General features: G+C 43.1%; 1 protein-coding gene across 2 annotated transcripts in view; it reads right to left on the reverse strand.

The window, feature by feature from the left end:
- The window catches only part of LOC118400116 (protein NDRG3-like), a 62162-nt gene that overhangs the window by 18854 nt on the left and 20587 nt on the right, over positions 1-22721 (reverse strand). For both annotated transcript variants that reach the window (XM_035796606.2, XM_035796605.2), the window contains exons 2-3: positions 10209-10280; positions 8764-8796 (exon numbers count right to left, since the gene is read on the reverse strand). In XM_035796606.2, the coding sequence (XP_035652499.1) occupies positions 8764-8796; positions 10209-10265 (90 nt within the window). In that variant the 5' untranslated portion in view covers positions 10266-10280. The remainder of the gene's footprint in view (positions 1-8763; positions 8797-10208; positions 10281-22721) is intronic.

Genomic DNA, 22721 nt, shown 5'->3' on the forward strand with positions numbered 1-22721 from the left:
TAATAATGTTGATATCATGGATGGTCAGTCCTTCCATCTATAGCTCGGTCTATTGAGTGAGGCCCATCTCTCAGGTTTGTACCAAAACAGAGGCGTGGCAACCGTTTTGTTTTTGTTTCATCTGTGGATTTGCCCTTTAAACAGCTGCATATTATCAAGATATCACAGTGTCAACAACAAAAAGGTCAACAATAGGCCTATAGCAAATGCAGCATATGGCATTCATTTTTCACATGTAAATAGCCCTTTTCAGTAGTGCTCAAAGCATGCCATTCCATGAGCGCAGCATTTATTTTATACTCCAATCAATGAGCCCAATCAGTCCTCCATGACAACAAAATCATAAACAACAGAGTAGGGCTGGCTAATAAACCCTTAGTTTTGGGGATATGCTCAGGAAAAAATGTTGGTTAATCTATACTCCCATATTTCCAAGTCCTATTCTTGAAGATCAAGGGGTATAACATTTATTGGAATGACTGGAATTCTGATATATCTTGATAATAAAAACCAGTCTAATTGAATCGTATTATTATATGTAGTAGAAAGTGATAGGTTAGAAGAAGTCTACATAACCAACCCATAAAGTAAAATGTAACATTTAATATGGCCAGCTATGTAAACTTTAACATTGATTTATTCTGCAATAGATGTTGTTCAATTGGTAAATATATATATTTTTGTCTTCTTCTAATGCTTCTTAAGGGGAAAGTCATCTAAAAGTAACTGAATATAATCGAATTATGTTACTGAGTTTGGGTAATCCCAAAAGAACTGATTACAATTTTGGGCAGGTAACTAGTAACTGATTACAATTTAGAAAGTAAACCTACCCAACACTGTGTACTGGCACATCACGCTAAAGATCTGCTCCGTACCATCAGACAGGCTTACAGCGCCATCTCCTGGGCTAAAACACAGGGGGCCACAGCAATGACTTGCAATCCCAGTTTGATGCTATACCAAGACATTTCACCCACTGAAGGGGAAGAGAGAGGACAGTGCATTTCCTGGAGGAGACCAAGGTCAAGCTGAAGTTATTGTCAGGTTCTTTACATTCATTCTAGTCTACACTGAAGAAAAATAAATGCAACGTAAATTGTTTGTCCCATGTTTCATGAGCTGAAATAAAATATCCCAGAAATGTTCCATATGCACAAAAAGCTTATTTCTCCAAGGTTTTATGCACACATTTGTTTACATCCCTGTTAGTGAGCATTCCTCCTTTGCCAAGATAATCCAACCACCTGACACGTTTGGCATATCAAGAAGCTGATTAAACAGTATGATCATTACACAGGTGCACCTTGTGTTGGGAGAATAAAAGGCCACTCTAAAATCTGCTTGTGAGGGGTGGCAGGTGGTTAGTGGTTAGAGCGTTGGGCCAGTAATCAAAAGGTTGCTGGATCAAATCCCCGAGCTGACAAGGTAAAAATCTGTCGTTCTGCCCCTGAGCAAGGCACTGTTCTCCAGGTGCCGTGGATGTTGATTAAGACAGCTCCCGGCACCTCTCTGATTCAGAGGGGTTGGGTTAAATGCAGAAGTCACATTTCAATTGAAGGAATTCATTTGTACAACTGACTTGGTATCCCCCCTTTCCAATGTAATTTTAGAGAATTTGGTAGTACGTCCAACCGGCCTGACAACCGCAGGCCACGTGTATGGTGTTGTCCGAGCAAGTGGTTTGCTGATGTCAACGTTGTGGCAGTGGGGTTATGGCATAAGCTAAGGACAACAAATACAATTGCATTTTATCGACGGCAATTTGAATGCACAGAGATACCGTGACAAGATCCTGAGGCCCATTGTCGCGCCATTCATCTGCCGCCAACACCTCATGTTTCAACATGATAATGCACAGCCCCATGTCACAACGCTTTCTGTACACAATTCCTGGAAGTTGGAAATGTCCCAGTTCTACCATGGTCTGCATACCCACCAGACATGTCACCCATTGAGGTGTACGACAGCTGGAACACATGTACGAAAGCGTGTTCCAGTTCCCGCCTATATCCAGCAACTTCGCACAGCCATTGAAGAAGAGTGGGACAACATTCCAAAGGTCACAATCAACAGCTGGATCAACTCTATGCAGAGGAGATGTGTCACGCTGCATGAGGCAAATGGTGGTCACACCAGATACTGACTGGTTGTCTGATCTAAGATCCTACCTTAAAAAAAGGTTATATGTGACCAGCAGATGCGTATCAGTATTTTCAGTCATGTGAAATCCATAGATTAGGGCCTAATGCATTCTTTTCAATTGACTGATTTCCTTCTATGAACTGTAACGCAGTAAAAAAAATGAAGAAGTTGTCACGTTGCTTTTCTATTTTTGCACAGTATATTTACTGTACATAGGAGAACAATACATCTGAAATGAATTAGGCCTACACCATTATCTTTGCAAGGAGAACTAAATTGTGATGTTGTAACAGAGCTAAGCATCCCATTACTCGCGCCTTCGTATTACTGCAGCTGCCAGAGCAGGTCTCCTGGGACTGCACTCCTTTAGAAACACTTCACACGTTTCCATTTTGAAAGCATAGACATTTCTAGCTCCATCATTTTGTTTCCGAATTCCCGCAACAGTGTAAATGTACATGTGTGAAGGGAGGGAGGGTGACACAGCTAGTGGATGCCTCCCTGTGATGTAAGACATGGGCAGCATCCCTTCGGCCCAGTCTCCTCCATCACACACACACATTTTACATTTACATTTAAGTCATTTAGCAGACGCTCTTATCCAGAGCGACTTACAAATTGGTGCATACACACACACACACACACACACACACACACACACACACACACACACACACACACACACACACACACAGGGTGATGACGTCACAGCAGTGGACCGACTAATGGGAGCTTCTGTAAAAATGACGCTGGCTAGATGTAAGCACTGCGGGTTGTCTGTTGGATGTGGCAAAAGTGAGGACAATACTGTATGTCTGAATGTGTGTGTGTGTGAGTGACAAGGCCTATGTATATGCATGAAGGGTGGATGGGTGCACAGACAGGACCACCTGGAGAAGGAGACAGGACCACCTGGAGAAGGAGAGCATGCACCTACCTGCAGTAGATACGGTGCATTTGGAAAGTATTCAGACCCCTTGACTTTCACATTTTGTTACGTTACAGCCTTATACTAAAATGTATTAAATTGGGGGGGGGGAATATCACATTTACATAAGTATTCAGACCCTTTAATCAGTACTTTGTTTAAGCACCTTTGGCAGCGATTACAGACTCAAGTCTTCTTGGGTATGACGCTACAATCTTGGCACACCTGTATTTGGGGAGTTTCTCCCATTCTTCTCTGCAGATACTCTCAAGCTCTGTCAGGTTGGATGGGGAACATCGCTGCACAGATATTTGGGGTCTCTTCAGAGATGCTCGATCGGGTTCAAGTCCGGGCCCTAGTTGAGCCACTCCTGCATTGTCTTGGCTGTGTGCTTAGGGTTATTGTCCTGTTGGAAGGTGAACCTTCACCCCAGTCTAAGGTGCACTGGAGCAGGATTTCATCAAAGACCTCTGTACTTTGCGCTGTTAAACTTTTCCTTGATCCTGACTAGCTACCCAGTCCCTGCCACTGAAAAACATCCCCACAGCATGATGCTGCCACCACCATGCTTCACCGTAGGGATGGTGCAAGGTTTCCTCCAAAAATGATGCTGGCATTCAGGCCAAAGAGTTCCATCTTGGTTTCATCAGACCAGAGAATCTTGTTTCTCATGGTCTGAGAGTCCTTTATGTGCCTTTTGGCAAACGTCAAGTGGGGTGTCATGTGCCTTTTACTGAGAAATGGCTTCCATCTGGCCACTCTATAATAAAAGCCTGATTAGTAGATTGCTGCAGAGATGGTTGTCCTTCTCCACAGAGGAACTCTGGAGCTCTGTCAGAGTGATCATTGGGTTCTTGGTCACCTCCCTGTCAAAGACCCTTCTACCCCAATTGCTCAGTTTGGTCTGGCGGCCAGTTCTAGGAAGATTCTTGGTGGTTCCAAACTTCTCCCATTTAAGAATGATGGAGGCCACTGTGTTCTTGGGGACCTTCAATGCTGCAGATATTTTTGGTACACTTCCCCATTTCTGTGCGTCGACACAACCCTGTCGTCTCGGAGCTCTACGGACAATTCCTTTTGACCTCATGGCTTGTTTTTTACTCTGACATGCGCTGTCAACTGTGGAACCTTATATAGACAGGTGTGTACCTTTCCAAATCATGTCCAATCATCAGTTGAATTTACCACAGGTGGACTACAATCAAGTTGTAGAAACATCTCAAGGGTGATCAATGGAAACAGGATGCACCCGAGCTCAATTTTGAGTCTCATAGCAAAGGGTCTGAATACTTAGGCAATGAAAGGATTTGTTTTGAATATTTTTTTTATACATTTGCAAAAATGTCAAAAAATCTGTTTTCGATTTGTCATTATGGGGTATTGTGTGTTGATTGATGATACATAATTTTTTTTTTTAGAATAAGGCTGTAACGTAACAAAACGTGGAAAAAGTCAAGGGGTCGGAATACTTTCCGAATGCACCAGGAGGTGATGCAGGGAATACGCAAGACTGCAGGAGGCTGAGAGAGCCAGTGTTAGTTAACCCTTTACAGCCTGAGAGGCAGCATCCAAACAGTTGAAAAGCCAACCATCATCTGTATGTATGTATGTATGTATGTATGTATGTATGTATGTATGTATGTATGTATGTATGTATGCATGCACGTACGTACGTACAGTGGGGAGAACAAGTATTTGATACACTGCCGATTTTGCAGGTTTTCCTACTGACAAAGTATGTAGAGGTCTGTAATTTTTTATCATAGGTACACTTAAACTGTGAGAGACGGAATCTAAATAAAAAATCCAGAAAATCACATTGTATGATTTTTAAGTTATTAATTTGCATTTTATTTCGTGACATAAGTATTTGATACATCAGAAAAGCAGAACTTAATATTTGGTACAGAAACCTTTGTTTGCAATTACAGAGATGATACGTTTCCTGTAGTTCTTGATCAGGTTTGCGCACACTGCAGCAGGGATTTTGGCCCACTCCTCCATACAGACCTTCTCCAGATCCTTCAGATTTCGGGGCTGTCGCTGGGCAATACGGACTTTCAGCTCCCTCCAAAGATTTTCCATTGGGTTCCATTGGGACTGGCTAGGCCACTCCAGAACCGTGAGATGCTTCTTACGGAGCCACTCCTTAGTTGCCCTGGCTGTGTGTTTCGGGTTGTTGTCATGCTGGAAGACCCAGCCACGACCCATCTTCAATGCTCTTACTGAGGGAAGGAGGTTGTTGGCCAAGATCTCGCGATACATGGCCCCATCCATCCTACCCTTAATACGGTGCAGTTGTCCTGTCCCCTTTGCAGAAAAGCATCCCCAAAGAATGATGTTTCCACCTCCATGCTTCACGGTTGGGATGGTGTTGTACTCATCCTTCTTCTTCCTCCAAACACGGCGAGTGGTTTTGACCAAAAAGCTCTATTTTTGTCTCATCAGACTACATGACCTTCTCCCATTCCTCCTCTGGATCATCCAGATGGTCATTGGCAAACTTCAGACGGGCCTGGACATGCACTGGCTTGAGCAGGGGGACCTTGCGTGCGCTGCAGGATTTTAATCCATGACGGCGTAGTGTGTTACTAATGGTTTTCTTTGAGACTGTGGTCCCAGCTCTCTTCAGGTCATTGACCAGGTCCTGCCGTGTAGTTCCGGGCTGATCCCTTACCTTCCTCATGATCATTGATGCCCCACGAGGTGAGATCTTGCATGGAGCACGAGACTGAGGGTGATTGACCGTCATCTTGAACTTCTTCCATTTCTAAAAATTGCACCAACAGTTGTTGCCTTCTCACCAAGCTGCGTGCCTATTGTCCTGTAGCCCATCCCAGCCTTGTGCAGGTCTACAATTTTATCCCTGATGTCCTTACACAGCTCTCTGGTCTTGGCCATTGTGGAGAGGTTGGAGTCTGTTTGATTGAGTGTGTGGACAGGTGTCTTTCATACAGGTAACGAGTTCAAACAGGTGCAGTTAATACAGGTAATGAGTGGAGAACAGGAGGGCTTCTTAAAGAAAAACTAACAGGTCTGTGAGAGCCTGAATTCTTAATGGTTGGTTGGTGATCAAATACTTATGTCATGCAATAAAATGCAAATTAATAACTTAAAAATCAAACAATGTGATTTTCTGGATTTTTATTTTAGATTCCATCTCTCACAGTCGAATTACAGACCTCTACATGCTTTGTAAAATGGAAAACCTGCAAAATCATCAGTGTATCAAATACTTGATCTCCCCACTGTATGTATGTATGTATGTATGTATGTATGTATGTATGTATGTATGTATGTATGTATGTATGTACAGTATGTATGTATGTACAGTATGTATGTATGTATGTATGTTAATAATAACTAAGGCTGGAAATTACCAGGGACCTCTTGGTACGACATTATCATGATATTTAGGTGCCGATACGATATGTATTGCAATGAAATGAATTCTTTATGTATCGCTATTTGACACTATGATTTGACTGGAATTCAATATTCCAAACATTGACCAGATGTCTGATCAGTCATGGACATTAAAGTACTGAAAACAAATTGTCTCCCTATTTAAAAAGAAGAAGGAGCACAAGCTAGGAAGGAAAAATACTGGCGTTTTGGTGAAAATACAGCCAACTAACGCAGGTCAAAACAAGACATTGTTAAAAAAATAATATCCCGATATGTAACTGTATCGATCCCCCCCATCACTAATAATTATCCTGTCTGGCAGTTCTATTTGGGTGTTTGAAATGTGTTTAGACATCACACAATATGACAGAAACCACTCCTCCTCTTCTTCTTCTTCCCACTCAGTGTTACATGGCAGTGAAGCAGTGATTCGCTGTGTAATGGAGAACGAAAGGCATTCATTGGCTGTTGTCGTGATCCTCAGGGCCTCAGGCTGGTGTGGTTTAACGAGTCACGACTCAGTATTATTCCATAAAAGGTTTGTCCACAGAACAGGGCCTTACAACAACTTAACACACCAGAATCTGGAAGTTCAAAGCATCAAAATAAAACCTTAATCATGGAATAAAACGTCACTTGTTCAATTGTACATGAATAGAGAACCATACCAGAGCAACTGACAGATACAACTCCAGAACCAAAATGGCTCCCGTAACCACAACCACCCCATGATGAACCCTAAGTCTATCACAGTTTAACCAGAATGGTATAGATGGGTTAGCTGACAACGTCATGAAAACGATGTGCATGCTTCCATGGTGCAGAAGTCAGCGTGTTGTTGTTGTTTTTCTGGATGACCAAATAGCGAGCAAGAATGACAAGAAACTGCCATGTGGGGGAACAGTAAGTGGCTAGTTTCAGTTCGTTTCATCTTGTTCTTGAAACCATGTCTTATTTTGAGGTGTTTTGACAAACATCTGTTATAGCGAGCTAACCAACAACTGTAACAATGTATTTGAGAGACAACAAGTGCTCACTGTGCAAATGGATTTATATTTTCAATAAACATTGGAGACAAAATATAGTTCACATGTTGTCAACAAAGCCAACCCCATCTGTTTTTCCCCATAGTTGCACATGCATCGATTTTGTTGCTAAACAACCAAGCCGTCAATAGTACGAAGCAAGCTAGATCTACTCAGGCTTTTATAAAGCTAGCCAGCTTCAGTGAACTTCACATTCCACCTCAGGCAATATCCACATTACAAAAGGTAGATATTGATCATGCACCCGCCCCTTACTTGAGCCTGCTCGAGCTAGGCTTGTAACTGCATGTTCATATCGCCCGTGGCTTGTCCAAGGGGATGGAGGCACAATCTTTGCGAGAGGGAGGGAATCTGATTTAATTGGTCCTCAACTCCCGGACTAAAGATACATGGAGTTACACAGAGCAGATTAATTCTGAAGGATACGTTGCCATAGAAATGTACCTGGCTAAAAGGAGAGCCACTTTTGTGGTACCGGTTAACCCGAGATGAACTAATAGTTGACCAAAGTAACCTCACTAATTCCTCAAACGTGATTTGTAGTACACCCCACTGAGCCTTGCATGGCTGGAAGCCCACTATGAACGCCAGGCTGTCCCGCGCTCTCCATGGCTCGGCCTCAACTCCCCCATCAGCAGACTCACACACCGCACAGGAGCTGGGGAGCGGGGGCATAGCTCTGAGCTTAAGGCCAGTGGGAGGGTGACCCAAAGGTCACTACTAATGCTGCTGTTTGTCGTTTGCCTCGTACACATCAACAAATAAACAAGCTGAGCCAGTCTCACAAGCAACATGTTTTCCACCACTTGGCTTGTGAAATTAGCATCAGTAGATAGATGCTGCCCTTAGCCAGTGATACAGGGTCAGATGTCCCCCCCCCCCCTCTCATGGTGATTGTTAGGATTGGAGGTAGGGGAATCTGATCCAAGATCTGTGTTTAAACATATACTACCACAAACTCTGCATCACCATTCCACCTGCAGACTCTTCATTGTGAGAAAGGAACTCCAGTTAAAGCCATGCTACTGCAAACTAAATGCAGTAGCAGGAGAATCAGAATGAGGCTATGTCCCCAAACCACCACTTGTTACCTGAGCAGAACACTTTCCCTCTGTTTGGCTCAATTAACAGGAATTGAGAGGAGAGCCCTTTCAAAGCTCTCCTGGCCTGAATCACATCACTGAAATAGATCAGTACAAAACAGCATCCGTTTCTTATAGAACTGGAGACACTCACCTGGCAGTCAAAGTCCTGGAAGTTACGAGAATTCTGAGAGAAAAGAGGACAGAAAGGTATGTTAATGAGGTGTTGGATGTTAGAAAACATTTAACTAGGCAAGTTGGTTAAGAACAAATTCTTATTTACAATGACGCCCTACCCCGGCCAAACCCTAACCATGCTGAGCCAATTGTGTACCGCCCTATGGGACTCCCAATTGTGATTCAGCCTGGAATCGAACCAGGGTCTGTAGTGACGCCTGTAGCACTGAGATGCAGTGCCTTAGACCGCTGCTCCACTCGGGAGACCTACAGTATTTTAGAAAACACGACTATGGGAGTTTCAGTATACATGCACTGGCTGATTGACAGACGAAATATGCTATCCCATCTATCTCCCTCACCTATAATCTCATTACCGTCTGTATGTCCTCACGTCTATCTTGCAGGCTCCTGCGAGTGTATGCTTGGTTCTTAATGAGGTGGCCTGGCCACTAGATGGAGTGAGTGGTCAGCCATAAACCCATTCATTCAGATGAGCTCATGATTCTGCCTTACTTCCTTCAACCGGTCCACAGCAGAGATACTGTATATATTGACACAGTGGTCTTGTCTCTACCCTAACAATGGGAGTTGTTGTCCCAAAGGAGGGAAGGCAGGCTGTCTGCTTAACGTGGACAGATAATGATGGGAGTGAACCCTCGCACTTCTCCTCTTCCTCTCTTTCCACTGCCAGCCCACTTAAAATATACACTTCACCAGCACCTCTGTCAGGTGATAAATGGCCTGTTCAGCCCATGATGCATGGCGCAGCACCCTCTGCCTCAACCTATACATCAACTTATTTCCTGTGAAGCAGAGAGTCTACAGGGCTCTACGCTGACCTTTGTTTCACAAGGAGCACGTATGCGCCTGAGTTTTAAAAACGTAGATGTACACAAAGAAATTTAGGAGCACAATGCAAAATATTTGGGGTAATAAAGCTAGAATCTGTCATTTTTCTAGGCGTACTGGTGCTCCTAAATTAAAATTCCAGGTCGCACTGGAACAGAATATCCCCCTCTGGGTTTAATAGCGGTCAATTTACACAGATGGGCTGACTTCCTTCTCCAAGGCAGGCTCGGAGCTCATGCCCTCCCTGATACTGCAGTGTAGACTGAGGTCCTAGAGGAACCGTGGGAAGAAAGCTTTGATCTGCTGGAGGTTTCTCTCTCTCTCTCTCTCCTAACTCCTAACTCCATCTCTTGCTTTTTGTTCTTCTATTGACTCTTCCCTCACTACAGTGAAGCTGAGACGATAAATAATTCACTTTGATGAACAGCGCTCTGGAGTGGGGAGCGAGGCACTGTTCACGCTGGAGACAAATACAGAATAAGTCTCTGTGTGTCATGTATAGGCAACATTCTGCACATCTGTCTGTGTATGTATAAATCTTCCATGCAAGTGGTCATCTCATCCTCTCACCTTATTGGTCAGCAGGGGCTTGATCTCAGTCAACTGCACGTCCTGTAGCTCATCCATCCTTCTGTCTTGTCACTACGCCACAGAGAGAGAGAGAGACAGACAGAGAGAGAGAGAGAGAGAGAGAGACAGAGACAGACAGGTGTATTTCTTTGTCTTCCTCTCTGTGAGCTACACATGGCATACATAGCACATCTTCAGAAATTAGAGCTGCACAATTATAGCACATGCAAATAATAGTCTTTGTATGATGGTATGTGTCAATGCAAACAAAAAGAAGATCTGAGAGACCCCTGATGCGTCGATAAGATGTTCAGATGCATGTCAGCTTCTCGCTATTAGTTAACATGGGAGCAGTTAGTAACGACACATCAGGCTGATTGATCTGTTTATGTGGGATGAGAGAGGTAGGCAGCCGTGTGTCGTGCCCTGTCATTCCTCCCCTGGGACTCTCCTGAACAGACCTGAGCTGTGTCGCCGTGACACACGTGATGAGGATGATGATGATGGAGCTGAGGGGTTCAAGAGAATTCTGACTGTCTGTGTAAAAGGTGATTCTATCTATCTATCCTTTCATAGTTTATACCCAGGGACCAGGCAGGCAGGAAGAAAAGGCAAGCAGGGATACCACACAAGTCCCTCCTCATTTCTTTTCCCCTTGAGGCCTCAGTTTGTCCTGGCAAACAATTACACAGAGAGAGACGATGCCCGGGCGGCACGCAATCACCCCCACCAGCCCCAGCCCCTTTCACCCCATCGCCGCCTGCTCAAGGCGAGGACCTTAATGGTGTTCTGTTACCTGGCTCTCTGAGAGACAAGATCATGTTATGGATAACAGGAGATATCATCTAGAGGCCTTCTCTTAGGTCAATGATTCTAACAACAGAATAAAATAAAACTGAGCCCATATTGTAACTAACTCTCACCTATATTTTTTGTATCCTCATATTAAAAAAGCTCAATTAACAGAAAAATTGCTCTAAAAATGTACAGTACCAATACAGTGAAGGCTGGTCCTCAAAAGAAAAGGCCATGGGTATTGGATTGACAACAGCCAATGGGAGTTCCAGTACTACAATCACTTCCTGTGTCCGGGCCCGCCTCGGACAACCTTGAGCTGAGGTAGCATTTAACCTTCAGAGTGGGTTGGTGATTTGCTTGGACTGCCTGGAACTCAGCCAACCAGAACAGCTCCACTCCACAGATTACGTCATCCCAGTTTGAGTCAGCAGGAACCATTAGGCTGTTCTTAGACCTGCTATAATGCATGACCAGTGTAAAGAGCCTCCGTCTGATGAGTGAAATATAATATACATAACATAATATATCCCTGTGGCAAGACTTCACTGTCTTCCTGAAACAGACTGGACGTTCCATCACATAAAAGTAAGCAAAACGGTAGTTTATGCCTGCACATCAAGCGTCGACAGTACTTAACAGGGTGAAAATATGCCCAGCAATCCTGGTTGACAAATCCGGCTCAAAGGAACTAAATAATATTTTGACAAGAAGCTAGAAAAAAGAAAAACAAATATTTGCATGTTTGAGCGGATTGGCTGGATAAATCCAACACTTCCTCTGGCTGACACAGAAAGTGGGCCGGTAGCAAAGGCCAACTGTAATCATAGCCTTCTAAATCGGCTAACGCAGCCCCCAGGGGGCAGGGTCAGGCTTATACCCAAATGACAGACAAACAGCTTCATTTCACACCTCAACTCCTTTGACCCGTACTGGGTAACCTGACAAACAAACCTCAATTGCTCTTGGAAATTCCATGGTAAATGGAATTATACGGAGACCCAGATTTTTCACTTTAAAAATGAATAATAAACTAAATCCATTCATTTAAACATTTAACAAACCACAGAACTCCATGCACAATGACTACTTTTAACAATTTCCACTGAATATTTGATACAAAAACACATTTACAGGAAGAACTGTGCCGATACAAAGTTTGGTAACAGAATAACAGGGATATTTTACTGTGATGTATTTTGTACTGTATTTTACAGTTAATGTATTTTTTTTACTGTTTAAATTGTTTGAAGTAGTCATTGTGCAGAGAGTTTGTGGTTTGTTAAACTTTTGTTTGGCATACATTTGGCATAATTCAGTTATCATGGAATTGCCCTCTCTCATTTGGGGGGGAGGTAAGTCCCTAAGTAGGATCCCACAATAGGAAGTGGTATTGTATTTTATTGTACTGTATATTGTCTTTGGCCCGACCCTGTCCCATGTTAACTATAAGAACACCAGGTCACGTCTAGACACCTCAGTCTCCAACAGATTCACATTCTACTATACGCAGTGTGCTGCGGTTGCCATAGAGACAAAGCCGGCAATGTTTATTCTAAGCTAGGAGCCCCTTGGGACAAATGAGAGCCAAAGAGACAAGGGGAAGAGATAGACTGTAATGGGAGGAACAGATCGGGGCAGTGTAGGTCTGGAGAGAGACACTAAATCATCTAACTCCTTCCCTGTGGTCACATTCATCCACAGTGCCATGTAACACACTTCAGATACAGTCATTCAGAGATTATTCAGGCAATGAGAGTTAAGAGGAGATAGCCTAGAGGACAGATGGATAGACAAAGCATGTGTTTGCTCTCTGTGGACACATATTTGACTGAGACATTTTCACATTTGGTTAAATGCCTCTGACATCAGACGATTCTAAGAACATGTCAAGTGCATGGATAAATATGGAGGAAGGGGGAAGGGGAAATGGCGGAAACAGCTAAAACAGTACAATGAGGTGCATAACTGTCTGGAAAGCCTGTCTGGTGGTGGATGATGGATATTCTGAATACAGTATGGCTATCAACTCTCTCGTGGATGAAAAGGTTAAGGAGATGCAGGGACACACACACAGACACAGTAGCTGTTCTCGTGGTCAATTTTAGCTCTCAGCACGCTGCTCCCAGTGCCTTCTCCTATCAATGTTAAAAATCCCACCACACTGCAACAGAGACTTGGGACCGAGCGCTAGGAAAAACATCACTTGGAGATCATGTCTGAGAATAACCACAGCCACAAAACTGAAGAAAGCTCAGGTCTTCACCCCAGCTACCAGGCAATATACTACTAAAGTCCTGGCAATACTTCATAGGAATTCACAAGTTAAAATAGTCCTATTTTAAAATGTCTGACTGTGTATTCCTCTGTTCCCCATCTTCCATCCTGTGTGACTGAAACTCCACTGGTCTAAAGGAGAACCCACCATTGATGCCCTGCCCTCTGACCTGGACTAGCTGGGGGTCAGAGGTGTTATTAGCTTTAGCCTAGTGCTGAGACACACACGCCAGCGCGAAACAAAAGGGAGTCCTGTAGCCGCCTTGTCAGCAGCCGGTGCTGAATGATCGATGGAGAGGACGCATTCACACTCCTCCCCCTCTCCATCTATCTATCTCCATCTCACCTTGAAGAGCAGCGCAGTTTGGGAGAGGCTCCAATGATGGATCACATTTTTCTGAGAACGTAGTCATGATGCTGACTCTGAGGTAGCCTTCCTTAAAATGGCATCATGGTGACCCTGAATTATTCCCCTACATGTTTCCATGGTGACCTTATTTCTACCTACCTAGACATCGCCATGGAAACCCTAGGCCTAGGGTAACCTACCTAGATACCACCTTGGTGACCCTAATTTGACCTACCGTATTGTCACAATGGTGACCCTGAGTTAACTAACCTGCCTGTATGTTACCATGGTGACCCTGATTTGACCTACGTTAAGGTCCCCTATGACTGAAGGATCTACTGCGAGAGCAGGGCCCTGGCAACAAGCTGAAATAGAGGGACTGTCTGTTTTCTGACTGTCCCGCTTCATTTTGTGTCTAATAACTTTAATGACCGTCCCAATTAAAGAACAGAGAATCCTATGTGTGTGGGGAAGGTGTTTTGGATTGGTAGTCAGGCATAAAAAACCTGAGGAAAACAAGCCAAGCCAAATTCCTGGGATGCGCACGCTGCCCTCCCAGCCAACAATTGATACCAGATCCCATGCCTGCTTTCTTTTATGTGACTCAATGGTCCTGTCATGGCCACCTTCTGAAAAGTACAACTAACTGACCTGTGTTCAAACCAGGAAGATTTCACTAAAAACATCTTCCCTGGCTGCTCCACATCGGTGCCCTCCTCCACACTGTTTAGAGCGCTGAGTCTGTGTATAACTTAAAGTTGGTGCATTCATGTTAAGGTGGCTAGGTGAGACAACCACGCATATTTTATATTTATATCTTAACAGACACTCTTATGCAGAGCGATTTACAGGAGCAATAATGGTTCAATTCCTTGCTCTTGGGCACGTCGACAGAACCTTTTGGTTAATGGACCAACCTCTTAAACACTAGGCTACCACCCAGCTCACAGTCATCCTTACAACCTTTCCTCAATAAAGCAGCTATCAGCCAAGTTGGTGCCAGTGACAAAAGACACATGCGAGTGTTAGTGCAAGAAAGGCATAATCCACCCCAGAGTATAATTGTGTGAAATGAAGAGATTTTCCCTCTAATTCTCTGACCAAAAGTAGCAGCCTGAGTTAGAGTGTTAGGAATAATCTGAAACCGAGCCCACACAATGCCAAGCACTTCTCTGGATCTTTGAAGGATTAACAGCCAAACACACAATACATTGTTCATTTATAATGACTTCGATGTCTTAAACCTGTCACTTTCATATTGGAAAACACAACCACACAGACACTCTCAGAGATTTAATTTCCTGACCCTCCTACAAGCAATAACTCAAAACACAGTCACCGGTGTGTGCGTGTGTGTGTGTGTGTGTGTGTGTGTGTGTGTGTGTCAGAGCAGGTCAAGGCTCAGTTCATTATCAGAGCCCTCACTGGCACACAGCAGTCACTGCGCGTATCTGTCTGCCAAAAGGGGAGCCTCATCCCCCTCTCTAAAGTCACTAAGGACGGGGCAACCCTGTCGTATTCAAACAAAACACAGGTGCACACACACGCGCTCTGTCAAGTCTCTCTCATTCGGAACATCCGCTGCAAGACATCTCTCATTATTCTTAGAGGGCTTTTAAAGAATTGCATTATTTCTTGTGGGGGTACTTTATCTGCTAATGTACTTATGAGATTAAAAAAGGCATTTCCCATATTGATTTAAGACCTCATATCAGTTGGCATCATCAGCAGGTTTCCAATACACCCCCCCCCAACATGCATGTGCACAAATCTTTACGTCACAAATTCTAAGGGATGCTAGTTTTACTACACTAAAAAACCTGTCCAGCAGTCTATTTTGGTGTCACTGTCGAGCCCACTTTCTTTCCACTGCAAATAGCAAACTGGAAAACTCAATTTAAACATTAAATCAAAGGAAGTGTATGTCTAAACCATAAATACTGCATCATGACATGTAGATCCTGAGTGTCTTTGAGAGCTGATTGTATGAGGGCAATTCCACGATAACAGAATCATGCTGAGACTCACTTTAAAATCTATTTCAAAACCAACAAACCATACAACTCTATCCACAATGACCACTGTGAACAATTGACTCAGTAATGAATGAATAAAAAACATTTTCTGGTAGCAGAATTCCGGTAAAATCTCCCTTATACTCTGTTACCAAACAGAAGCACAGTTCTTCCTGTAAATGTGTTTTCATAAAATATTCAGTGGAGATCGTTAAAAGGAGTCATTATGCATAGAGTTCTATGAAATCTATGGTTTTTGTTTGGTATACACATTAAAGTGAAAAAGTCTGAGCGTAATTCCATTACCATGGAATTGCCCATGAGTAAATCTTTCCATGTTCTCAGTGTGTAGCCTACATCCTCAGCCTCTCCCGACTCAGGAACGTCTATTTTAGTGTCCATGTATAAGTCATGTGGTGGACTGAGCACTACACTGCATGCAGATCACTTATTGGGTGTGTTTTGATTCTGCAGTGTCTAATGCTCTCTCTGAGGCCAGAAATGCAATGATACCCCTGTTACATCAAGGGGGGGGGGATGATTATAGAGCATGAAGATGGCACAGAACCTCTGACTCAACACTAGCGGTGGAAAATGCTCTACTTGTATGTGTTGTTCTCATGACGTTATACCCACAGATTGAAATAGAACAAAAAAAGACTCTGCCAGGTAAACAATCTGGAGGTGTATCTGACGTTCCAAAGGATTATTCAACAGATTAGACATCAGGGAACGGAGACGCTGCCCTTCCATTCTGACAATGGCAACTGGCTTGCATTATCATTATCGGTAAATCAATTACGACCCAACACAGCCCTCAAAAAACGCACAGGGGCAACTTAAAAAATATATACTACTGAGCGGAATGACAACAGATGAATGACTCCCAATAAATCTGCTACAATCTATAACATTGTCCAGGACACTACCAGTGCTGCTACTCCTGCTATATATAAGGCTGAATGGGCCGGCTGACGTGTCTGTTCGAAGCGCTGATAATAGAATCTCCACTGTTTGAACGACCCACTCCACCCTGTTCGCAGGCTACCCCGCCAAGGAGCCGGATAGGGACGGTCTTTTGGGGGATTCCTAGCACTGCTTACTTGTTCAGACAGGAGTGGAGAGGCAGGACAGAGGGAGGAGGGAGAGCCAGAGGTAAAGAAAAGGGTAGAGAGAGAGCGAGAGAGAGAGCATGAGAATGCAGATGAGGCAGGGTTCATGTGAGAGTTGTGCCACGGTGAACCTTACTCCAGATAACAGGTTTACAGGACCCAGGTCTGGTGTAGTGTAGACAGACACACAGGTCTGGTGTAGTGTAGACAGACACACAGGTCTGGTGTAGTGTAGACAGACACACAGGTCTGGTGTAGTGTAGACAGAACACTGACCCAAAGATGGATGACAGAACCACAAGGTCATCGGTACATGTTAGTGTGACAACCAAACAGCAAGGCTCACACTCAGAGATAACCAAGACACTGTCACACACCCATTCTCTCTGCGAGATTATTAAATAGGAACATATGCAAGGTGGTATTCTTTATTCAACACGGGCATATGAGAATATCTCCATGTGGATCGCAGGTTGGGTCTAGGTCAGTCTGTAGAAATGTATGGATCTGTGGTGAGCAACCTGTTGGTCTAACCACACGGCCATGGCTGACTGTCACTGTGACAGATCATGACAACCCAATCTGAGACAGACAGAGGTGGACCCTTCCAGAACAGCACTGGTGCCATCTCTCCTCTCCTGGTCGCCAACAAAAGGGGGCCGTCACCCCCCTCCATGCAGCCCTACTGGTGACGCCATGACGACCAAATTACCTTTCCATGATAATATACATAAAACCGCTCATCAGACCAACCCAAACAATTTAGCAACCACAGTTGGGTTCAACAGTGTAAACTGTCCTCAGTATTGTTGAGGCAAAACCCTGAAAGCTGACCATTCAAATATCTCCAAAAGTCTCGATAATTTGAGACAAAGTACAGTAACGGGAACTCAAAAAATCTTGAGCAAAGATCTTTTCTGTACATACACTACCCACAAATAGGCAATTCCATGGCAAGGGCATTACGCCTTGACTCAGACTTTTCACTTAAAATGTATGCCAAACAAAAACCATTGATTTCAAAGTTCAACAAACCATATAACTCTATGAAGATTTTACACAGAATATTTCACAAAAACACATTTACTGGAAGAACGATTTAGATTCAACGTTTGGTCACAGAATTACATCCATTTTTTTATGTGACCACGTTTTCCCCAAACTCTTAAAAATCTGCTCTGAATTAAGATTAAAAGAAGTCTGCAGAAAGAATGGGCTGTCATCTATGAAATATTTTGGTGATTGAACTACAGTAGGTGAAGTGGATTTACATCCAGTAACATAATTATATCATGGCTCCCTGATCTGTACTAGAGGTCGACGATTAATCGGAATGGCCGATGAATTAGGGCCGATTTCAAGTTTTCATAATAAATCGGTATTTTTGGACACCGATTTGCCGATTTTTTTACACCTTTATTTAACTAAGCAGGTCAGTTAAGAACACATTCCTATTGTCAATGATGGCCTAGGAATGGTGGGTTAACTGCCTTGTTCAGGGGCAGAACGACAGATTTTTACCTTGTCAGCTCGGGGATTCGTTTTTGCAACATTGCACTCCATGAGGAGCCTGCGTGGCAAGCTGACAACCTGTTACGCGAGGGCAGCAAGAAGCCAAGGTAAGTTGCTAGCTAGCATTAAACTTATCTTAGAAAAAACAATCAATCTTAACAATCACTCGTTAACTACACATGGTTGATGATGTTACTAGTTTATCTAGCTTGTCCTGCGTTGCATATAATCGATGCGGTGCCTGTTAATTTCTCATTGAATCACAGCCTACGGGTGATGATTTAACAAGCGCATTTGCGAAAAAAAGCACTGTCGTTGCACCAATGTACCTAACCATAAACATCAATGCCTTTGTTTAAAATCAATACACAAGTATATATTTTAAAACCTGCATATTTAGTTAATATTGCCTGCTAACATGAATTTCTTATAACTAGGGAAATTGTCACTTCTCTTGCGTTCAGTGAAAGCAGTCAGGGTATATGCAGCCGTTTGGGCCGCCTGGCTCATTGCGAACTGTGTGAAGTCCATTTATTCCTAACAAAGGCCGTAATTAAAATTGCCAGAATTGTACATAATTATTACATAACATTGAAGGTTGTACAATGTAACAGCAATATTTAGACTTAGGGATGCCATCCGTTAGATAAAATACAGAACGGTTCTGTATTTCACTGAAAGAATAAATGTTTTATTTTCGAAATGATAGTTTCCGGATTTGACCATATTAATGACCTAAGGCTCGTATTTCTGTGTGTTATTATGTTATAATTATATTTGATATTTGATAGAGCAGTCTGACTGAGCAGCAGCAGGCTCGTAAGCATTCATTCAAACAGCACTTCCGTGCGTTTGCCAGCAGCTCTTCGCAATGCTTCAAGCATTGCGCTGTTTATGACTTCAAGCCTATAAACTCCCAAGATTAGGCTGGTGTAACCAATGTGAAATGGCTAGCTCGATAGCGGGGTGCGCGCTAATAGCATGTCAAATGTCACTCGCTCTGAAACTTGGAGTAGTTATTTCCCTTGCTCTGCAAGGGCCGTGGCTTTTGTGGAGCGATGAGTAACGATGCTTCGAGGGAGGCTGTAGTCGATTTGTTCCTGGTTCGAGCCCAGGTAGGGGCGAGGAGAGGGACGGAAGCTATAATGTTACACTGGCAATACTAAAGTGCCTATAAGAACATCCAATAGTCAAAGGTATATGAAATACAAATGGTATAGGGAGAAATAGTCCTATAATTCCTATAAAAACCTCAACCCAAAACTTCTTACCTGGGAATATTGAAGACTCATGTTAAAAGGAATCACCAGCTTTCATATGTTCTCATGTTCTGAGCAAGGAACATAGACGTTAGCTTTTTTTACATGGCACATATTGCACTTTTTTTTTCTCCAATGTTGTTTTTGCATTATTTAAACCAAATTGAACATGTTTCATTATTTATTTGAGGCTAAATTGATATATGTATTTTATTAAGTTAAAATAAAAGTGGTCATTCAGTATTGTTGTAATTGTCACTATTACAAATAAATAAATACAATTGAAAAATCAGCCGATTAAATCGGTATCGGCGTTTTTTGGGATCCTCCAATAATCAGTATCGGAATCGGCGTTAAAAAAAATCATAATCGGTCGAACTCTAATCTGTACTATACAGAAATGCATAATTTAGGATATGAATATAGTTATCTTCATGTTGATGTATGCTTAACAGATACACAAAAAAAGTAGAAATATGCAATATCCTCTTTTGCATATTTGGGTATAATTATACACATAGTTTATTATTGTAATGAACTCTGCCCCCAGACAAGACCACATTTGGTTGGTCCAGATCAGATCAAATCTGAAACAATCACAAAAGTGTATGTTTCACAAGTTTGGACATCCCAGAACAGCTCAGCACAGCAGAATTCAGTACAGTACTTTACTTTTTCTGTTTTATACTGTGCTGAACTCTACTGTAGTAGAGTACTGTACAGTGGTGTCCAAACTTGTGAAACATAGACGTCTATGATTGGTTAAGATTTGGTCCAGCCCGAGTGGATTGAACAAATTTCAACTACTTTTCAGCATCCATGGACGTCGGTGTCGGGCAGTGCTCAGTGGGTGAGGATGCTTGTTACAGTAAATAGAAAGAGGGTAAGTGAGGGCCCCCCCGAGTGGCGCAGCGGTCTAAGGCACTGCACCACTTGATCCCAGCCTGTGTCACAGCTAGCTGTGATTGGGAGACCCAGTAGGCAGTGTACAGTTGGTCTAGCGTTGTCCGGGTTAGGGGAGGGTTTGGCTGGCCGGGAATTCCTTGTCCCATTGCGCTCTACCGACTCGTGGCGGGCCGGGCGCCTGCAAGCTGACTTCGGTAACCAGCTGGACGGTGTTTCCTCCGAGACATTGGTGCGGCTGGTTTCCAAGTTAAGCTAGCAGTGTGTCAAGAAGCAGTGCGACTTGGCAGGGTCGTGATTTGGAGGACGCATGGCACTCAACCTTCACCTCTCCCGAGTCCGTAGGTGAGTTGCAGCGATGGGACAAGACTGTAGCTACCAATTATAGCATCACGAAAAAGAGGTAAAAGTAGGAAATTATTTTTAAAAAGCTAAATAAAGAAGGTAAGTGGTAGGGGTCATGGCAGGTGTCAGTAAGAGCTTGGACAGTTGACATTAACTGGAAAGAGTGAGAGGAGCAGAGAGAGGGAGCGAGAGTGAGAGGAAGGGGTCATCCAGACTGTTTTCACACTCTTGCTTTGATCACAAGACGACAGGAAGAAAAAAACAGTTATCGGCTGCACACAACAGTACTACTACGATTTCCCATTATAGCCAATTCCTTTAATGATTTTTTGGTAATTCCATTACCGATTTATCACCGTACAAAAATATAAAACGCAACATGCAACAATTTCAAAGATTCTACTGAGTTTCAGTTCATATAAAGGAAATTAGTCAATTTAAATATAGTCATTTGGCCCTAATCTATGGATTTCACATGACTGAGAATACAGATATGCATGAGTTGGTCAGATACCTTTAAAAATAAAATAGGGATGTGGATCAGAAAACCAGCGAGTATCTGGTGTGACCACATTTGCATCATGCAGCGCGACATCTACTTTGCAGAGTTGATCAGGCTGTTGATTGTGGTCTGTGGAATGTTGTCCCACACTTCTTCAATGGCTTTGCGAAGTTGCTGGATATCGATCCAGAGCATCCCAAACACGCTCAATGGGTGACACGTCTGGTGAGTATGCAGGCCACGGAAGAACAGACATTTTCAGTTTCCAGAAATTGTGTACAGATCCATGCGACATGGGGCTGCACATTATCATGCTGAAACATGGGGTGATGGCGGCGGATGAATGGCACGACAATGAGCCTCGGGATCTCGTCACGGTCTCTCTGTGCATTCAAATTGCCATTGATAAAATGCTATTGTGTTCGTTGTCTGTAGCTTACACCTGCCCATGCTATAACCCCACCATGGGCACTCTGTTCCTAACAGCGGCAAACATCTTGCCCACGACGCCATATACACAAGGTGCACCTGTGTAATGATCATACTGTTTAACCAGCTTCCTGATATACCACACCTGTCAGGTGGATGGATTATCTTGGCAAAGGAGAAATGCTCACTAACAGGGATGTAAACACGTGTGCATATGGAACACTTCTGGGATCTTTTATTTCATCTCGTGAAACAAGGGACCAACACTTTACATATTGCGTTTATAGTTTTGTTCAGGATAATAGATTTATCTAGATTTACTAGTTACTTCTGTGAACTTTCATTATCCTCCCCCTTATGAGGTAGAGAAATTAGATAATATATATGGGTTTTTGGTAATGGAATTACAAGGCACAATGCAATGTTTCTTAATCTTACAGAAGGCAAATAATATCTCCAAAACTAAATATGAGTGTTGATATTAGTTGGCAGGGGTCTTTACTTCAATATGATTGTTTTTGATGCATTTCTGATACCTTAAGACTTGATCTTGGTTGATGTTGACAAAGACTCCTTTTCCAAGTTTGGAACAAAAGCATTTCCTTAAATCAACATTTTGAGGATGTTAAATGGTTGAAACATGTATATATGCCTTAATTTCTAAATAAAATATACTCTTAGCTTTCATTTGACATGCTCCTATGAACTTCACATGTCGGTGCTCATGGGTCCTTTTACATGGAAATGCCCAGCTCTATCCTGTGGTCTATATACATTCCACAGACAGCAGGGTCACGACTAACTGGGGAGCTGCTGCTCAAGCACAGGCCCAATCTCACTGAGTGCCATTCACTTAGTAAATTAGTGTTTGATGTTTGTTTGTTATGTTCCTCTCGTTCTCAGTTTAACTGCACTCGCAGAAACAGCCCTAGGAGGAGTTCAATTCACTGGGGCGTCATATTTGCTTCACTGCAATTACAACTGGTAAGGTATTACATTTTCTGGGCCTGTTAAA

Source organism: Oncorhynchus keta, chromosome 21 (genome assembly GCF_023373465.1).
Source record: "Oncorhynchus keta strain PuntledgeMale-10-30-2019 chromosome 21, Oket_V2, whole genome shotgun sequence".
Classification (NCBI taxonomy): domain Eukaryota; kingdom Metazoa; phylum Chordata; class Actinopteri; order Salmoniformes; family Salmonidae; genus Oncorhynchus; species Oncorhynchus keta.